This window comes from Micromys minutus (genome assembly GCF_963924665.1).
Source record: "Micromys minutus genome assembly, chromosome: 25".
Lineage (NCBI taxonomy): Eukaryota > Metazoa > Chordata > Mammalia > Rodentia > Muridae > Micromys > Micromys minutus.
This window is the reverse complement of record NC_137960.1, coordinates 8,336,536-8,357,187: the sequence shown is the minus strand read 5'-3', so window position 1 is coordinate 8,357,187 and position 20,652 is coordinate 8,336,536. Positions and strand designations below refer to the sequence as shown.

Below are 20,652 nucleotides of genomic sequence, written 5' to 3'. Positions count from 1 at the left end.
CAGCTCAAGCCAGGCCTAGTGGCTCACTGTCTCTTCCTACAGACAGACCTCCATGAACTCTCAGGCACCTCTCCAGCATCCTGTCTGCCTGCACACTGCCATGCTTCCCACCATGATGGTAATGGGCTAAACCTCTGAACTACAAGCCAGCCCAATTAAATGTTTCTCTTTATAAGAGCTGCTGAGGCCATGGCATCTGTTTGCAGCAGGTAAACCCTAAGACAATTAGGCTACAGAGCCTAATTTTGTGTTAAGCCAGTCTGGCGAACCCACTTTTGTAGTACATCTACGTTCTGCTGGTTCTGTTTCTCTAGATCTCTAATACAGGCCAAACCCTCCAGGGTGCTGTGATGACAAACACTCCAGGACTCCTCTCCCAGCAGCTTTTTGGGGTTCCAGACAAATGAAGCATCTGGGTATGTTGCCTGGGATACCCCCACAGCAGCATTTATGGTGATCCATGGGGAAACCACCACCCCAATTTGGCCTGCAGGTCCCACAAAGCCAAAGTCACAACCCTTGACTTCCATACACCGAGAGACCGGAAACAGCCTCCACCTATTGTAAATACTGTAAAAAAATATCCATGCGCTGTGGAGGATGGGCCCAGCAGTTGTTCATGCAAGAAACCCTGATAAGTAGCCTAGAGAGGGATTGGCTGGGGCTCAGCCCCTCACAGGCCTCTCTCTGAGGAGCCAGCCTCTCTATCTCGAGAACCTCCTGGGGGAGAGCAACCAGCCAAGCCCACTGTACTGACAATGAGCCTCCTCTCCAGATCTGATTCCATAGCCAACAAGCCCATACTGCAACCATTAGGGGGGCAGGTGTGGAACCCACACAAGGCTCAGTAGCTCTCCTCAGCCCTTTAGAACTCAGATCTTCATAGTCCTTTCCCAGGAGGGTTCCCTCTCCCTGGACTCCTCAGGTCATGCTGTCCCGGTGACCGTGTTCCAGACAGGTGACTTTATTTCTAAAAAATGTGAGGCTCTTTTCGGCCGTGTGGTGAGGCAGCCAGCTGGCCAGTGAGGGAGAGGCAATGTGGGTCTGCCCAGCCAAGACTGGAAGGTGGGGGCCCCACAGGTGCTCCGTCCTGGGGTGGGGGAGTAGGTAAGAGAAAGCTCCAGAGCAGCACAGTAGACCCCCACATCCCTCAACCAGCCATGGGCTTCAAGTTCCATGTGAGTTCCCCTCGGTGCCGGGATCTGTGGCTAGCACTAGGAGGGAAGAGAGTCCGGGAAAGCAGGAACGGTAGAGATGGTAAGATCAGAAACCCTTGTCTATGCTCAAGGTGCGGCGTGTGACGTGCTCCAGCTCCCCGGACACGTAGTCTGCCATGCTGATGCGGTAGTGTGCCAGCATCTTCAGCATCAGCCGCAGATTCAGCCACCACTGCTCCCGTGGCATACGGTGCCTGAGTAGGTCAAGGTTAGATAGTTCGTTACAGGACCAAATCCTGCAATCCCTTAAACCCTGAATACCTAGTCACCGTCATGACCAGGGTATATGGGGTACATCCGGTGCCCCATTCCTCTGGCTTGGGGGTGAGGGGCAATGCTTCTGAGGTAGACTCAGATGCTAGGCTAGGCTCCTTACCACAAACCCTCCCTATACATCCCGGGCTAGCCTTAGAACACATTCAGAAGACTCCTGCTCTTTAGAGCCTGGTCTTGGGACCTTGTCCAGGGAAGTTCTGGGCCTCCCAGGGTCCCCCCCACTTCTCCACTCAGCTCTTAAAGGACTTACTCAAAATCAGTTTCTTTCTTGAGTTCTGTGACTGGACTGAAAGCCACCACCTTCTTCCGCAGGCCAATCACACAGGCTGAGTCCGGAGCATTGGCAAACACCCGCCCTATGGGAACAGGTATGTGGTACGAAAATCCAAGCCTCCAGAGACCCTCAGAGAGCCAGGTCGGGCCAGTCAACCCCGCCTACCCTTGCGGTAGACATCTCGAAGCTTCTCCGACATCCACAACATAGCCTTTACTCCCAGTTTGGTCCCATAGTTCCGGTCGAAGGGGGTTGGAGCACCACCCTGGAAACAAACAAAACCATGTCCCTGGACTGACCCCCATCCAAGGAGGACACGAGACACAAAGGGGTCCCAGGCCACATGAGCCATGTCTCTGGGTATCTTTGCAATGAGCATGACCACCTGAGGACCTCAAAGCACCACCTAGAAGCCATCCCAGAGGCCATAAATTACATCTGGAGCCATAAGGAATGGCTCCACCCCGGTCCTTCTGAGAGCCACCATGAGACAACACTAGGCAGGGAGGAGATTGTCACAGAATGATGGGCTTGGGCCACCTCCCAGAAGAGGTCTTAGTCCAGAACTCAAGTGTCAGGTTTGGGTCTCAGCCCCACCCTGAGGTGAGAACTCAAAAGATGGGCCTCAGTCTTCTCTCCGTGAAAAAGAAATGGGAACAGTCAGCACCCCAGAGTGCTGGAGTAATTAAAAACAAACAAACAAACAAACAAACAAAAAACAGCTTCGCAAATACCTTCTCGGGACCATGCACGAAACCTCTCCCAAGGGTCCTCCCAGGACCCCCAGAGAAGAAGAGAAGAAAATGGGGATGGAGATGGGAACCCCACCCCCACTCCCCAACCCCCTGGGCAGATGAATACCACCGGGACCAGGGGACGGCCCTCAGAGCTGTACCTGCTGCAAATGGCCCAGTACGTTGGTCCTACAGTCGAACACACCTCTGCCTTCTGAGGAGTACAGGTTGTATAGGAACTCTGTGGTGTAGTGTTCGTGACACTTCTCGTTCCTGTGGAGACACGCAAGGCTGTCAAGGCTGTTCCAAGTCTGGCCCACCCCTGCCCCGCCCCCCCCCCAGGCCAAACTTAAGTAGTGTGGGATAGGTGGCAAGGTCTGGCTCCGCCCCTGCCCCGCCCCCAGGCCAGACAAAATAGTGTGGGATAGGTGGCAAGGTCTGGCCCCGCCCCTGCCCCGCCCCCAGGCCAGACAAAATAGTGTGGGATAGGTGGCAAGGTCTGGCCCCGCCCCTGCCCCGCCCCCAGGCCAGACAAAATAGTGTGGGATAGGTGACAAGGTCTGGCCCCGCCCCTGCCCCGCCCCCAGGACAAACACAGGATAAATGATGAGGCAGAAACTCCCAATCCCTGCGCCCACACTGCCCATCACCCACAGCAGCCTCACCGGAGCACCAAGCCCCTCTGGATGTCTGTCTTCATCTTCTCTGTCATATGCTCCACATTGGCCTGGGAAGGAGAGGAGGTAAGCTAAGAGAGGACCCAGAAGCCTCAGGGCGAGGGTGAGGCCATGACACCAGAACAGTCTACTTAAAAATGGAACTTGCTGACATCCATCAGGTGACTTGGAGGGCTAGTCAGACTCATGGGTGACCGCAGAGCACAGGCGCGGGGCTGGGCTCACCTTTAAGTCGTGGATGTTGAAAGGGTCCTCGAAGACGTAGGCGGCGTCAGCACCCACAGCAATGCCTGTCACAGTGGCCAGGTAGCCACAGTAGCCCCCCATGGTCTCAACAATGAACACACGGCGCTTTGTCCCCGAGGCGGACTGCTTGATGCGGTCACAACTCTGGAGGGATCAAGGGGGCAGTTAGAGCCCAACATGACAGCTCGCTGCAATAATCTCAGTTAGTCAGGATGTTGAGGCAAGTTCAAGGCTAGCCTGAGTTATATAGTGAGTTGCAGAATTCCGGGAGGACAGTTAAGAGTCCTCTGTGCCCATCCTTCTCACTTCCCACAGGCCATAGGACACTGCTACAAAGAACCATGACAGGTTCCCAAGGCAACAGCATTCAGTACCAAGGGCTTCCAAAATAAACTCCTCTGGGTCTGCACCCAGGTGCTAGGAGACCCACTAAGCAACCCGCCCGTGGCCTGACTAAACGCTCCGGGCCACCTCACCTCCATTGCAGCGTTGACAGCTGTGTCTGAGCCCAGGCTGAAGTCAGTGCCAGGCACATTATTGCTGATGGTGGCTGGGATAACGCACATGACGATGCAAAGTTCCTCGTAGCGCCCCCTAGCCTCCACCAGTTGCAGCACACCCTCATAGGCCTGCGGGGCAGGAAGGGAAGAAGGGAATGGTGGGGGGCGGGGCGGTGAGGCAGGGTTCCACCAGGGCCAGGGAGCCATCTTGGTACTGTGTTAACACAATCTACTCCCATCCAGGGTCTGTCCGTCTAAAAGACACTGGTCCTTCCAGAAAAGCAGGGTCCTAATGAGGACCAGCGGGGTTGCAGCCAAGCTCCTGCGTTCAGACCTGCCCACATTCGTGTTTATCAGGTGACAAGGACTCATCAAGCACCAGGGCATGCCATCACTGAGCCTCCTAGGCCTTGCTCCCTATCCGTTTTGGGGCCTTCTATTTCTCCTGATCTCCTAGAGCTAGGCTCGGTGCTCTGTAAGGCTTTCAGAAGGTAAAATCCTAGCCGCAACCCTACAACTCACAGCTTTGACCCCTTGGCTGCCTTCTAAGCCCGAAGCCCCATGTTTGAGGCCACACCTGTGACCCCGGGGCACAGCAGCAAGTGACCTAGGATGAGAAAGCCTCACCTCAAAGCCACCAATAACCAGCAGGGCGTGGATGTTGTAGGTGCGGAGATTCTCCACAATGTCCTCCAGGTGAGGCTTGGGCAGTGTCCTGTGGTTAGAGATACATCAGCCTGGCTAGGAAGCAGACAACTCACAAAACCAGAGCGTATCTCATCTCAGAAAAATGTGTGGCTTGGCCTTTCCCAGAGCCAGAAATCAGTCACCAAAGGGCCTGCCTCTCAGTGGCTCCGTGTGGAACAGAGATGTGTGAGGCCTGAACACGTTCTCAGCAACCTCACTAAGCACTGTCTAGCAATGGTCAGCCAGACCTCTGCCTGTCAGTCTACTCCGGGTGTCCCTCTGGCTGAGGGTGACAGGAAGGGACACTTTCTCCAGCCATGGTAGCCTCACAGATTTGGATAGGACAACTTCTCACCTTCACAACATGAGCATCCATAACCACCCCAGGCCAACTCTGTGGAGGATCTCGAACCTAAAACCACCAGGCCTTGGGATAAAACCCACAGCCCACAGGCAGAAGGAACAGCCCGTCTGTCTCTCATGAGGGACACCTCTGCTCCAGCTGCCCTCCCACTGGGCATCCCCACACTGCAGGGCAGGCACGAGATTCTGGCAGCTCATGAGACCTCTGCCCAGCTGAGCCTAAGGGCCCCAACCCTGGACTTCAGGACTAGAGTCCTATCAGCTACTCACCTCTTGGTCCCCAGCACTGAGCCACCGCGTCCCAGCCAGCCTGCCACATCATGCCAGCTCACTTCTTGCACCTGGAAGGAAGATCATGGCTTCAAGAAGGTGGCCCGGAAGATAACAGAGACCCTGCCAGAGCTGTCCATCCCCTCAAAGGAGGGGCCTGGGTCTCAGGGCTGATGAGGACAGAGCCCAGGTTTCACGCCCAGAGCAGCCAGGCCTTCCCCATGGGCTATTATGTTTCTTCATGTGCCTGAACTGGACTGTTCCATTTAAGCATCTAACACCCCTCAGGTCTTCAAACGTGAGTGACCGAGCCCACAGCACCAGCATCACGACACCTACCTGACCCTTGGCCAGGCCCTCAAAGCCATCGTGAACAACGTACACCGTGTGTCCCTCGGAGATGCCGGTACGCACTGCGGAGCGCACAGCTGCATTCATGCCGGCGGCTGGCGCTCCCACATTCAGGATGGCCAGGGAGAAGTTAGACTTCAGGAAGAGAAAGGATGGAAATGTAAGCCACGGGGGCCAGATGGATCCCCGGGGAGCCCGAATGTGATCCACCATGTCAACTCCCTTATATTACACTATACAATAGCCGTTCTGCTCATTCCAGAAAGGTCTGGGAAAGACTAAATAAGAAAGCACAAGTCCTGCATACATCGGCAGGTCTCCTGGCATGAGAGGTGGACACCACATGACAGCCAGGCTCAGAGGCATAGCCTGATGGGCCAGGTCAACAGCTGCTTCCAAGCTCTAGGGCATCAGCCATTCCTCAGACAGGAGTGGTACAGCCAAGGTGGGAAAGGGGAAGCTACACTGTATCAAGAATAGGAGCACTCACTTTGGAGCTATGTTGATACAAAGTGATTTATGCTTTGGAACTATGTTAATAATACAAAGTGATTTATGCTTTGGAGCTATGTTGATACAAAGTGATTTATCCGTAAGCTGTATGGGCCAGTGTGCCCTCTCAGAGTATCTAAGCGGGACCTTGTCCTGGTCCCTGAAATAGCAGGAATTGAGCCAGCCCTTCCTCTGAGACTTTTCCCCAGTCTCAATGCACTGACCCCTACCCCTATGTCATATATCAGGGGCAATTCATTCAATGGTCCTTGAGAAGTACTAGATTGTGTCGTAGCTGGGCCTCGTAGCCACATGCAAAGCCCAGTACAAGCCTCAGTACATGGCTAAGACCAAAGGCAGGAGGATGGAGGTCCTACTGTGCACATCCCAGCCACAAGCTTGGAACCCTGTGCCCATGAGGCAGAGTTTACAGTGAAGCAGGAGGAAGCGGAAAATGGCAGACCCATTGCATTGCACCCGGGGGGGGGGGGCTCTGTCCTCTTCCTTACCTTCTCCTTAGACACCTTCTGGTGGGCGAGGAGCTTATAAATTTTCCAGTTGTTCTCAAAGCTCCTGGAAAGGAAGACCATGTAGTTCACAGCCCGGCCTCATCCCTCCAGCCACGAACTCAGTGAGAAGCGGGGCCGGCTGCTCAACAGTCAGAACGGCACATGGGTATCATGCATGTGACTTGAGTGACTTCTCAATAGCCACATGAGATCCAACAGGACACAGGGTGTGTTTTCCTAGGTGACAAAGCCCCATGGCTTAAGCATCCAGCCAGAATATACCCTCGGGCCCCAGGGCCAGGTAGGAGGTATCTGCAGGAGGTAGCACCCCATGCCACCAAGGGCTAGAATCCTCCAGGAAGGCACACCCACAGAATCCAAAGCTGGTCATGACTTCTGTTCATCCTGCAGTATCCCCCCTCCTCCTACATTTCTTGTAGGTCCCTCCTGGGCACAGCAGTCCTTCCCACACCTCACAGTTAGCACGGTTGCCATGGAGACAGCTCCTACAGCAGTGGGTACTAGTACAGAGCACAGAAGGGAAGAGGGGAGTGCGGCCCAGAGCACTGTCTGAGAAAATGGATCCATGCTCACCCCTGCCTCCCCACTGTCAGAAATGACAGCTACCCTCCTCACCTGCCACGGAGCTGGATGGCCTCATCAAACCTTTTCTCGTCCATGGCCTTCTGTACATCCTTTGTCTTAAAGAGAAAAGAGAGCCAGGTTGCACGCACTGACAGAGCCTGCTAAGCTCAAGAAGGGACTCTTAGCCAACACCTTCATGCCATAAGCCCAGTTTTCAGGAGGCCCAAGAGGCCCACCTGGCCCCAAGCATAAGCCCTCCCTACTAGCAGCAAACCAGTCCTGTGATTCACCAGGCTCTAAACCCCTCGGAATGTTGAGAATGAGAGAACCCCCCCTAACCCCACCTCCTAGGCCCACAACCAATACCCAGCAGCCTGAAACTGGGTTAGGCATGGTACATGTCCTAAGAGGGACAAGCTCCCCTCCTGCCCTACAACCCAGCATTTTAATCATCTCTGTTATTCCAAGCCACAGAGCCCACAAACCTGAGCCAAAGCCAGCATCTCCCTGCTTGGCCTCACCTGTACCCCATCCTAAAGTCCCTGATGTGGCTACCCTACCTGCCAGAGCCTCACCCAGTATGCCATTCTTCCCCGCCCCCCATTCGAATCCCAAATACCTAGTCCCCTACCAAATAGCACTATGCCCCAGGAAGCTGAGATCTCACTCCCCAGCCTCCTGATAACCCATGTCCACCCTTCATGCCAGCTTCTGGCTCTTGGGAACCCCTTCCTCTCCTACTGCAACCCTTGCCTCCTTTCCCCCACCCTATACACATAAGCAGTGGGGCTCAGAGAGGGGCCTTGAAAGGACAAGGGCTCTTCTGGAAGGAGGCTACACTCACCACTTGCACACACTCCATGAGAGGCAGCCTCACAGACTGATTCCCGGAGAGGCTGACCACACAGGCCGGCGTGTCGGGTGTGGCCTCCAGCAGCGCCATTATGGCCTCCATGCCCATCTGGCTACTCTGTCCAGGAGAGAGAAAAAGCATGGCTTAGGGCTGGCACAGCCCACCTCACTTCACGCGGGTGCACCAGGTCGTCCGCTTGGTCTGCAAACCAATCCAGGCCCCTGCCAATGCACCTCACCCCCACAACCACTCCCTCCCCCACCCCTACCTTCTGGGCCTCCTCCACACTGGCCCAGATCACGATAACATGGCATGACCAGTCACAACAGCCAACCAGGCTCCATTTCCCAACAGAGTCCCCACAGTCAGGTCTCTTAGACCGAAAAGTGTCAGCTAGGGCTCCACCATCTCTCACTGGGAAACTCATAGATGTCACACTCCTGGCAAACACGGGCTTACAGGCTAAAATGCCAAGAACTGTGCCACAGGGGACAGACCACAGTAGCAGGCTCTAGCACGGGAGAGAGAACAGGCAGGCAGAGATGAAGGACTCCCGGAAGACCTACTCCTTGAGCAGGTGTCCCCTGGCTCACCCTGTAGACATCTGGGCTCAGAACTGGCATAAAAATGTTGACACCCCAGCGATTGCCAAACTGTAATGAGCTGTCCATCATCCCTCGACTCTGCCCAGGCAGCTTGCATTCCCACCAACACCCAGGGCATTGGCTGAGCACAGTGACCTCAGGACATTTTAGATCCTGGCCCAAGTCTTGAGCTCCCTTGGCCTCTAGAGAGACTTGAGTTTCACGTAGGGTACGAAGAGACCTGGATTATCCAGTAAGATCCCTTCCCATGGGATGGGTTTGTGTCCAGTTTTTTCAGTAGGGCCAACGAGATGGTACATTGGAGCTTTTGGCAGAGCAAAGTAGATGTTGTATACACAAGGGCCCAGCCAGCCCAGTCCCTCAGTGCACATGCATGTATACACACACACACAACAACACACACTCCCTGCAGAGGCTTATAAACATACCAGGACTCGGTCAAAGGCTGAGGGCGTCCCTCCTCGCTGTACATGGCCCAGCACGGTCACTCGTGTATCGAAGCCCAGCCTCTGAACCACCAGCTATTGGTCAAAAGAGCAAAGGGTCTGAAAGGTTCCTTCAGTCCAGGGCTGACTATGGGCTCGGTCCCCGTGGTCCACCCATGTAGCCTAAGGTTTACAAATAACCCTGAGGTTCCCCAGAACCAGCCTGAGAAACACGCCAAGTTCATGTGATTGTGTATGAATATGTGCGGATCGTGTGATCATACACAGAGGGCCCATGTGTTTGTGCATAGGGAGATATGTATCTGTGCATACAGCACTGGCTGTGTTTTATGGCCCGCAGCCCTGGCTGTTCAAAGCTCAACGTAGTCTCTGGTCCCTCTGCTCAGTGTCTGCTGGACCTCTGTAGTTCTAGTTACAGAGAAAGAGCAAGTAAGGTGAAGTCGTAGGAGAAAACCAGAAGATACGGGAGCATAGTCACTGGCTGGGGGCGTGGAGGCAGAGGTAGGGGCACCAGGCAGGGGCTGTGTTTCCCTGAGAGACACCCATCATCGTCACCTCCTCCACCACCACTACCAGAAGCTAGAGAAAAACTCTTCACGGTCCTAACCACTACTTATGTTTTGTTTTGAGATAAGATTTCATTACGTAGCCAGGGCTGGCCTAGAATCTGTAAGGATGCCAGGCAGGCACAGAACTCACATTCCTTCTGCCTCAGCCTCCCTAGCATGGGATTACAGGTGTGCAACACATCTGGCAGCTCCACGCTGTTGAGTGCTGAGTCTGGAGTGGGGGGAGGGTGGGGAGGATGGGAGACGACACTCTATCATTCGGAGTGCTGACAGAGCCAAGATCTATGACTGGGGTGCTGAGGGGCCTTGTCAGACACACAGAACTGAATATAGTCAGGACCCAAAAGATTGGTTGGGCTCACAATATGGAGGGACAGAGCCTTGAACCAGACCTGAATCCTCAACTTCTCTGGAGACTCCAGCCAGCCACCACACAACTGGCAATGTCCCAATGACTGACTTTTGCCCAGGGAGGGGCCAACTCAGGAAACCCAGGACCAGCACCTATCTTTAGGAGATGCTGCTGGCGTCAGGGGATGCGGCCTGCCCCGGGAAAACAGCTGCACTCACATCCTTCACGTAGCTGGACGAGATAGGTTTTCCATGCCGGTCGATGGCACCCTCCGCGATGATGATGATGTTCAGTCGAGATCCCCGGCTCCGAGTCTATCAAAGACACTGAGATCACTCTCCAGCCATGGACCACTCACTGCCCATGACCACCATGGACCGCAAGCCTCACTGGGGTCCAGGACACTGTATCTACAACCCACTTGAACAAGGTGAGCTTTTCCCCCACCTCTGGAAGATGGAAAGAGATCTGGTGAACATAGTAGAGCTGAGGCCAGCCAACTACAATCCTACTGTCCCCCTGGGGGGCAACAAGCAATAGGCTAGGTAGTGGGGGCAGGGGATGAGCAGGTACTAGACAGTGTCTGCAGGGAGCACGCTAGAAATATCCACTCCTACAGTTAGCTAACCAAGCCTCGGGTCCCATCTCAAGTTATTTCTGCATCCTTCAATGGGGGAAACACCCCACCACCACCAATGGCAACCATCAGCCAGGGGTTCTAGAACACACTCTACCCATGAACTAATGGGAGGCCAACAGGTAGCACAGGGGACCCATGAGGCCCAACAGCAGCTCCGTATGACAGTGCCACATGCTAATCCAACCATCACAGAGCACTCTCACACCTACCCCCCTCAGAGATCTGACAGACAGACAGACTTTCATGAGCCTCAGAACCTCCATAGGGACAGGGTAGAAGCAGCTCGTGGGAGTCTCATTACACACCCCAGGCTGGCCTAGAGCTCATGTTCCTCCTGCCTCAGGAAGCTGGGAGCAGCTAATGAAAGGCCTGGATATAGTGGAGGGAAAGAGAGGGCTTTGAGGAAGGGGAGGGGAATGCTGGCAAGGAGCCCGACTTCCAGGCCAAGGGTGCTGCTGATAGAGTGTAAGAGCCAGGGCTCCTCTCCTCCCTCGATGGTGCTTGAGCAATGGACAAGGTAGGAAACACCCACGTCTTCAGGAAAAGTTCTGAAGCTCAGAGAGGCCAATCGCCTTAGACAGACAGAACAGAGAACCAACTACGCAGACCCAGGTGCTCAGACCCCACTTGGCACTGTAGCTTCCACCCAGAGGCAACTAGAGCTTGCCCACCTCAATCCTGCCTGTTGCTTCACTTGGGAAGGTTCTAGAAACAGGTCATGACCTCAGGAAGCTCTACTGGCTGGATAGGATGCAGGATTCATAGCCGCAAGGAGGAGGTACTACCTTCCCTGGAATATTACCCACCACCCTCACAAGAGCACAGTCCCAGTAGACAAGTAACTAGGCCCCAGGCCCTTCAACTACCCTTTAGGCCTTTACCTCTTACAGACCCTTCCTCTGGGTCCTAGCTTATGAGGCCACCTCTCAGAGACTAAGACCTAAAGCCAGCACTCCAAGAAACAAATTCACCATGCTCCCTGCACTGGCCACAGAGATGAACCCAGACGGTGGCCTGAACATCTCCGTCGGCTCTGCCCACAGTGGGTAGGATCACAGGAATGTCTAAGTCACCTGCACTATGAACCTCACCATGCAAGGGCATCATGACCCTCCCAGTTCCCCAGAGGAAGCAGATGGATGCTGTGAACACCTGCCTCTGAGTGGCTGAAATCCCTGGACCACTCACCTCACCCAGCCTCTCACACATGAAGTTCTCCCAGCCATCCTCCGGGGGCGCTTCAGGGATGAATAGCCAATCAGCCCCAGAGGCCAGCGCAGACACCAGCGCCAGGTACCTGGAGGAGCAGAGGAGGCAGCCTGCTCAGGACCTCCTCCCTGTCTCTCTCCCTGCTGCCTACCAGGGCTCCCTCATATTCATAACATTAAATGATCAAACTCGGTTACAGGCACTATGGGCTCCCCTCCCACTGTCCCCAACAGCTCCCAACTGCCCCACCTCTCCCTGCCAACTAGAATAGACCTCCTCACCCGCAGTGCCGTCCCATCACCTCCAGCACAAAGGTCCTTTGGTGGCTGCGGAGAAGAAACAGGCGTAGAAATCAATGCCAGAACTTGCGAGCCACACATTTTAACCCACCACACTAGTCCAAAAGGATAGAGGTGCTGAAAAAGGACAATGCCCATCTCCTCGTGACCAGGGACTGCTGCCTGCTCCCTAAGCTAGGAAACACCAGTCTTCCAGACAGCTCTCAACCATCTTGAAAGCCTGGCATTGATCCAGACTTGGTGATCCCTGACTAGAGCCCAAGAACCCCCTTCAGGCGTACCACCCTGAGGAGCATGGTAGCCTCTGGCAGCTCATGTCCCACTGACACCTAGAGGGCTGGGAGCTGACCCCCAGCATCTCCTCTAGCAGGAGGCATGGCCATACTGTGGCAGCCCCGCCCCCCATGAAGTCAACTTCACTACCATGACCCCAAGTCAGCCCAGCGCGCATAGGTCGTCACTTACCTTTGGGCAGTGGTGGTGATGGCATCGATGACCTCCATGATGCGGTGCAGGGCTGAGTCTGTGCCGATGGTCATGTCGGTGCCACAGAAGTCATTATCGATGGAGCCCACCAGACCAGCAATGCTCAAATGTGCATAGTTCTGAGCTGTGGACTCTGAGATCTTGCCTGTGTCCGAGAAGCAAAGGCCAGATGAGGACCACGACCTGGCCAGCTGCTTCACCCGCTACACCTTTTTCTGCCTCATCCACCATCTATGAGAAGGAGTACAGCCCAGCAAGAAGCCTCCAGAGGACTGTGGGAGCACTGTGCTCCAGGTACCCCACAGGAGACACAGAATGTCAAGTTTGTCACCTTCCCCCATGGCAACCTTGGGACTTAGAATCTAATGTCACCCAAACCATAACTACACCTCTGCAAATAGATGTCTATGCACATCAGACTCTCTCAGGAATCAGTTACAAGCAAGACCATCACACAGCTGGGAACATGCTGTGCTGGAACCCGGGGTACCGCCAAGGTGAACCTCATGCTGACCTCACCACCTGCACACTGCTCCACCTTGGGAGCTGTTCTGGAGCAGACGTTAACTTCCAGCCACTTCCAGAGCCAGCCTGCAGACCCACCTTCCTTCACCAGCTCCTCCAGCAAGCTACCCCACTCGTTGCGGAAGATGTTGGCCCCTGTGAGGCTGCCATCCCCACCGATGACACACAGGTTGGTGATGCCGTGTTGGAGCAGATTGTAGGCTGCTGCCAGGCGCCCTTCCCTCGTCATGAAGGCCTTACAGCGGGCACTGCCAATAATGGTTCCGCCCTATATGGAAGAAACAAGAGCCTTCGGGTAGGATGGCTAAAGGTCCCTGGAGGCATCAGAAAGATGCCGTTGCTGGATGAGGTGAACCCCAGAGAATTAGATGAGGGAGAAATCTCTATAGCCTTATATAGCTCCTCCCACACCCTGGCCTTTCTCCTTGAGTCCAAAGCCTTGGGGAGTTTCCACAAGTCTTAGAACTAGAAAGCACATCCTCCCCACCCACCCCCACACCCCAACACACACACACACACACACACACACACACACACACACACCCTACACACACCACCCACCAGGCAGAACAGAACCTTCCCTGTCTCCACCCACAGCCTCCCTGATCTAGACTACTTGGTATTTGTATGTGTGTGTCTGTCATTTCTACTTGTCTATATGTCTATGTGCCCATGAGATCTCTGTACCGGAAGTGCATGTGTACGCCCACACGTGCTCACACACTCTCAGGGTGGGAAGGAGCCACCTGGCTTCGAGCCTCACCAGCTGGATGATGTTGGAAACACTGAGCCAATTGGCTGGCTTGATGTTCTCGCCTCCTTCCACAAGGCCCTCGTAGCCCTGCAAGCAAAGAAGGACATCTGAGATGGCTGCCCCAATGTGGCCAGAAGCACCGTGCTCGCCAGCAGTAAGCGAGCTCAGGAAGCCTAATAGTGAGCAGCAGGGTCAGCATCCTATGTGGGGCTCCGAGCATGCTCTGCATGCCCAAGAGTCTGCTTATTACAAAGAGGAAAACACGCAGTATTTGCTTGTGGCGCAAGCAGATACCCAGAGAGTGTCCCCAAGCTGATCTCATGTCATTTGTACCCAAGTCAAGGTCAGGACACAGAAGCCTCTAGGGAAGGCTGAAGTCCTTCAGAGGAGATCTACCCAGTGTGAATGGTGGAAATGACCTGGGTGTGGTCCAAGTGTGTCTAGCTACACAACCGCATAGCATGACACCCTCCCTACTCATGTGCATATGTAGTGCCTAGTTTCAAAGGCAGAAATCAAGCTGTCAGAAACACACACCACACACCTCTCCACATAGGAACATGCACGTGTTTTGGATGGAAAGGCCCATTCCCGAGGAAGAACTCACAAGTCCCCTGGATTTATGGGCAACCACAAAAAAAAAAAAAAAAAAAAAAACAAAAAACAAAACACAATGTCCTGTGTTTCCCCAGGTGCTTGTGGCCAATTCTTCACCCCAGAGCAAAGCAGCAAAGCAATGGAAGTTCAGGGTGCTGCCCCATTGCAGTACCAGATAAACGCCTATCTTTCTTTCATCCTGGGGGTTTTGGACTGGATCCTAATGGAGAATCAACTTAGCTTCCTTGCCAACCTCTGCTGTTGCTCATCAGACAGCAAGGTGCCAACCAAGTACCTCTACCTCACTGTGGTGTCTGCCTGTGGGTTTTATATAAGATGGACGTGGGATATGGGTATTTTGCAAAGGCTATGACAAGATGGCGGCCTCCTTCCATTGTGAAGCTCCAAAGCCCTCAGGGGACATCACCAGCCCCAGGGAGAAGGGACATTCATGCTTAGCCTGGGCTGTCCAACTCAGCTCTTGCCTGTGCTCCTCCCTAGCTAAGTGGTAGAGTCCCAGAGGATGGGCAGGAAAGGGGCAGCTCAGACCACTGCAGCCACACAAGCAGCTCTGTCTTCAACCCTGGAGTCTAACCAGAAGGCTCTAAGGAGCCACAGGTAGACAATGCACCCTAGTATGGGGACGAGCTAGCTCTTCTAGTTCAGGTCAGGCCAATGGTAGCCCCTCTGGCCACTCAAGACTTCTAACCAAGACAGGGAAAAGTAAGACCCTTAATGGGCAAGTCGGAAGACTTCAGACACCGCTGTCAAAAAACCAAAATCACTTGAGAGTCAAAAGTAATTCTTGAAATAAGTTGTATCTGAAGAGATGTAGAGAGGCTGGACTGTGGCAAGTCAAGAAGTTAATCACCATATCTGGTTTACTTTTAGCTCCTGGAACAGCTATTCCTTGTCCTTCCAGGTCTCGGAACTAACATCCCATGTCTAATAGATAACAGACTGTTTAGAATCTACTAACTTAACAGACCACTAGTTTCCACTGTCCTAAACAATACCCCTCAGAAACCTCACTATTCCACCTTTAAACCTGCAGATTTCACTCTCAGCAATGGGACTTGGAAAGCCACAAGGCCCCACACAGCCACTGTATTAAAAAAAAAAAAAAAAAGACACCTTGGGAAGCCCACACCCACACCCACACTCTCCTATGCATCAGAGATGAAAGTAAGGGAATCCTGGTGCATGGAGGGCCCCGCGAAGGAAGGGGGTGCAGGTCCTGCAGCAGAGGAAGAGAAGTCTCTCTTTCCATTCCATAGTTGCCGACACCCTCAAAGCCTAAGCACCTCTCCTCTTGAGAGTCTCTGAGCTCAAAGGTGCAGCCCCCATTTATTTACACAGTCATTAAAAGATGAAAGACCACCCACTAGAAGGGAGAACTCATTTCCCATTTAACTTTTAATTAATTAATTTTTTAAAGTTTAATTTTTCCCCCTTGAGACAGAGTTCCAGGCTAGCCTTTTAACTCACAGATATCCTCCTGCCTCTACAACTGGAGTCCTAGGATAAGAGGCATTCACCACCCACTCCTGGCTCTCAGTATTTCCACTGAGCTGAAGAGGCTGGGATCCTGAGGTCTTATATAGCTAGGACCCAGCTCTCCCCATTTGGAGCCCCCTCTGCCAGGATCCTTCCATTCAGATCTCTGAAACCCCACAGCAGGGTTTTCGGGGTTCTCCCCGCCACCCCCATCCAAGCTTGCTTGAAGCCTGCACTCAGAGAGAGAGAAGGCAGAACCCTATATGTAAGCACCCCCACCCACACCCCCTCCCTCCCCTACATCTGTAGAGCAGAAGGCTGGATATGGCCCTGCCATAACTTGGGGCCAGGGCAAAGGGACAAAGACATACCCAGCAGGGAGAGGGAGGGGCAGAGGCCCTATAGGAGGCTGAGCTGAGGTTAGATACATTGTGTATAAAAAGTGAATACAATATAACCTCAAGGTAGTACACGGGAATTCGGGAGCCTTGTGAGGAAAGGAGATGAGACAACTCTACAAAAGGGAGTAGATTGGGGAGAGAAAATGGCTCTCAGACTACAGTGTCTGTCCAAAGCTACATCAGGGAGACCCTCTATCCCCACTTTCTTATGTATACAGCATTCTGCCTGCATGTATGCCTGCAGGCCAGAAGAGGGCACCAGATCCCATGACAGATGGTTGTGAGCCACTATGGGGTTGCTGGGATTTGAACTCAGGACCTCTGAAGAGCAGACAGTGCTCTTAACCTCCGAGCCATCTCTCCAACGCCCCCTCCCCCCACTTTGCTTCTCATAGGCCACAGTGTAGGAACAAACCAGGACCGTGTGGCCTGGGGGTGGGGGGGAGGTGGGATTGTGCTATTTGCCTGCATAGGTAGGGTCCTTCCTATTGGTCCCTCCCTGTTGGTCTTATTGTCCTGGCTGGTCTTCTAGTGACTCTGGGACAAGTATCAATGGGCACAAACCCCATAATATGTTTCCATTCTGCTAGTCTGGGCCCAGCTACCTGAAAGCTTCCAAGGTGACCAGAACACAACAGGCTATCCTGTCCCACAGAACAATGTGTTCCCTACAGGAACACACCTAGGTTACCTCACCATAGGCCACCCCCACCACACACCCCCACCACGCCCGGGCTTACCTCGTAGATGAGGAAGACTTTGGCCCCCACATATATGCCCATACGAGTCACAGCTCTGACAGCAGCATTCATGCCTGTGAGAGAATCAGGACCCGGCCATCAGTCCAGACAGGGAGAACTGGACCCTCCCATAGCACCCCCATCCCAGTGGGCTCAGGGCCAGGAAATCAGAGCCTGGTGTTAATGAAACTGCTCTCTGGAAGATTTCGAAAAAAGTGTGGAGGAGCGTGGCAGCTCCTGTGGGCTTGGTTTCCTTCCATTCCTAGTTCCCAGCCTCAGTTACCCGACACACGACAATAGGAAGGTCCTCCCCCTTGCAGACTCACAGAGCCAGGTGCAAACCTTGGGGCCTAGGCATGACATATGGGGACAGTGGAACCCAGGGTGTAGGCTAGTGTATAGGACAGGAAGTTGACCCGGGCATCGAAGACCATGTGGCCTCTGGCCAGAGACCTCCACCTGGGCCTTAGCAAGCAGTTGGGCAGAGCACCAAGGGTCACTGACTGTACCTAGCTATAGGGTTGCCTCCCCCGCTCCTCCTACCCCAGACTGGACCTTCCCAGGACCCAGAGCAGGAAAGGTCATTGTTCCTGACGTCACCTTCCTGCCATGTATGCCAGACTGTGGCAGAGGTCTGGGCCCCACCCTCTACGTGCCATGGTCCCCATACAATTCACTTTATAGCCCAGAACTCACGGCAATCCTCCTGCCACGGCAACCCAATTACTGGGATTAGAAGCCTGAGCCACCGCACCCAGTTAAAGGCCTTTCCATTACACTTTAATTTGCTTTTCATTCTCAGAAATGAGCAGGGCAAAGACCAGGCCCAATCAAAGAGCCGTCAGCAGAGAGCAGGCATTGTCTGTTTGTCTGTCAGTTGATAACCATAGGTGCCCCATGAAGAGCCAAAGGCTGGTTATGCATTTGATGCAAAAATGGCCTCATAGACATGACCTTTGGGAAGACAAGGTGTTATACAGACACCAAGAGACGATCCTGGGCCTACCAGAGTTACTTATCAGCTAAAGGGCCTGCGTCTAATCCCAGACCCTGGGGCAGCTCCAAACACAAACAGCAAATCAGTGTCTTCCCCTGACCACAAAGAAGACAGAGCCCCAGGGCAAATTGGGTACAGAGAAGAGGCCGGAAGGAACAGCCAGAGTTGGCCCCTGCCTGGTTGGGATGTGACTGAGGTTAACCCGGCTGGTTTGTTGCAGTTGTTGGTTAATTGGTTTTTTGTTTGTTTGTTTGTTTTGCTTTTTTTTCTCTACCTGTAGCAATTTTTAAACCAAGTCCTCCAATCAAACAGACAATGGTGAACAGCGGCCCTTGTCAGCTCTCTAACTGTGACTCTTGGCCAACAGGAAGGGAGAGACTCTGGTCTGGAAAAAAAAAAGGGTCTTCCTGCTTGGCTAGAAGGGAAAAAGAAACCTTTTCATAGGCCAGAGGCAGTGCTTGGGTCAGGCTAAGGACCTGGCCATCTCTAGCATGGCCTGGACTGGGTCTAGGCCCATGTTGCCTTCTCAAATGAGGACTGGTGTTCACAAGCTCAATGCACGCAGATGGAGCTCTGTGAGCACAAAGTACCAGGAGCCCATCAGCTGACTGGGCACAGAAGCAGCTCAGGCATGGGGAACACACCCACAGGCAGCTTCCAGAATTTAGGCAACAGAAGGCTCCACTCTGCCCCATCCCAGAGGACTCTGAGGAAACCTGTAGAGATCTTGCCCTGAAGCCAGAATAAAACCGTAAGAAGGTTTTGCCTACCTTCCCCTGACCAGGAAGGGCCTACTGCCCCTAGTTCCTCCACCAGCCTCCAAAACAAATGTCTGTCACCTTGGTGGCCCTGGCCTGGCAGCTGCTCACAGAGAGCAGCAGGAACTCCTCCCCCGGAGTCCACTCAATATAACCATCCCTCAGACACTGGGCCCTCCCTTGCTCATCAGGAGCGTGAGGTAGATAGCCTATGCCTGCCAGAGCCAGGAGCCCTTCAGATGGGATTCAGGACTCTGCTGACCTCACTGAAATGCCTCATGGATGAGGTGGGCCCAAACAGCGCCCCTCTTGTGGTCCACTACCATGCGTGATTCTTCCCAGCATGGGGCTGTGCTCTAGGGTACCAGGTACAGCCACAGCCCTGAAAAAAGGCTATGCTGACTGCCAGCCTAGACCAGGCCCAGGAGACCCAACAGAGATTTGAGATTTCCAACATGCTGGGAGTCAGCGTGACTTTTTTTCCCCCTGCCTTCCTGGGCTTGCAACCATGCGGTGTTGTTCCCGCTCCTCTCTTAGGTAAGGGCTGGGCAGTCAGGAGCCTGCACTGGGAAGCATGTATATGTTTCCTGAAAATGTTTGGAAGGAAATGGCGAAGCCCAACAGCAGGAAGCTAAGCCCCTTGAAGCCCCACGTGTCTTACTCCGCTGAGTAGTACTGCTCTTCAGTTGGACCCAACTTGAGCCAGAGACTTCGCACATCAACAGTCAGCACGGAACCAGGCCACTAAGAAAAGGGGCTGAGGGGAAGGCAAATCCTCCCCAGCCAGGCTTTTCCCTAGCCTTACCAGGTCGAACCCTGAACTGTTAGCCATGTGGTGCGTGCCCTGTTACAGCGGCGAGAAATACCCTAGAGTTAGCTCCCTACCCCTAGGCCCCGCTCCATTCACTTTGTTCTTCCACCCAAGTCTCCATCCAAGGGACAGGAAAGCAGGCCGAGTGAAGGCGTGTGGGCAAGCCTGCCTCACCCTCACCCCACCCCGGTACAGGCAAGGTACGGGGAAGAGTACAGGGTCCCTAATCCTTTCAAACTCCTGGGCTGTGAAACTTGGCCGACTGCGCTCTCAGAGGTCCTGACACGTGTGGCCTAGAAAGGAACAGCCGTGTGCCCTAAGTCTGCGCGGACACACCCCCAAGCCGGGCCGACCCAGGCAGCGCGAGGGCGGGGCGTGCAAAGGCCCGTGGCCTGCAGCACGTACGCCAGCGACTCGGGGCGGAGTCTGGGGACAGGGACCTGGAGCCGTGGTGCCCCGTAGGAGGTTGGCTGGCCACGTATACCCAGGTCCCTAGGCGAGGGGCAGTGGACAACCCGAAGGGTTCTGGGGACAGACAGAAACCCCAGATCCAACCGTAAACACGCCTTCACGCCCCCCATCACCTTGCGCGTCACCGCCGCTGGTCAGCACTCCGATGGCCTTGCCAGCCCCCGACATCCGCAACTTCTCCAGGTCCACGGTAGCCATGGCGGCAGCAGAGACCAGGAGTCCGGGCTCCTCTCCCGCCGCTCTGCGTTCCGCGCCGCTGTCGCCTGTCCCCGCCCCGTGCCACTGCCAGTGCGCCCGGTTCGTCCCGCCCCGCCTGGCTCCGCCCCCAGCACAACGTTTGACTGACAGGCTCGGGGACCTGGCCGCCCCTCTAGTGGCTGCTGGAATAGGTGGCTGCTACTTTGATGGGCGGAGCGCACTACAGTCTACTGATGCCTGGCAGCGGTACCGGAACTCAGGGT

General features: G+C 54.3%; 1 protein-coding gene across 2 annotated transcripts; it reads right to left on the bottom strand.

Moving 5' to 3' along the window:
• Window positions 1-964: 964 nt before the first annotated feature.
• Window positions 965-20,448, bottom strand: PFKL (phosphofructokinase, liver type). 2 transcript variants are annotated; one of them, XM_080937588.1, is made up of 22 exons: window positions 20,305-20,448; window positions 17,155-17,228; window positions 13,929-14,006; window positions 13,244-13,433; window positions 12,620-12,785; window positions 12,137-12,181; window positions 11,835-11,943; window positions 10,225-10,320; window positions 9,068-9,160; window positions 8,026-8,151; window positions 7,233-7,297; window positions 6,597-6,660; window positions 5,584-5,730; window positions 5,245-5,315; window positions 4,552-4,639; window positions 3,901-4,053; window positions 3,404-3,568; window positions 3,167-3,228; window positions 2,663-2,774; window positions 1,933-2,032; window positions 1,744-1,849; window positions 965-1,411 (listed from the first exon to the last, which is right to left on the bottom strand). In XM_080937588.1, the coding sequence occupies exons 1-22, from the start codon at window positions 20,387-20,389 to the stop codon at window positions 1,264-1,266; spliced, it is 2,343 nt and encodes a 780-aa protein (XP_080793714.1). In that variant the 5' UTR covers window positions 20,390-20,448; the 3' UTR covers window positions 965-1,263. The 2 variants fall into 2 exon arrangements, with proteins under 2 accessions (XP_080793714.1, XP_080793715.1); XM_080937589.1 differs by lacking the exons at window positions 11,835-11,943; window positions 12,137-12,181; window positions 12,620-12,785; ... (2 more) ...; window positions 17,155-17,228; window positions 20,305-20,448 and having other exon boundaries at window positions 9,064-9,160.
• Between the last annotated feature and the right edge of the window lie 204 nt (window positions 20,449-20,652).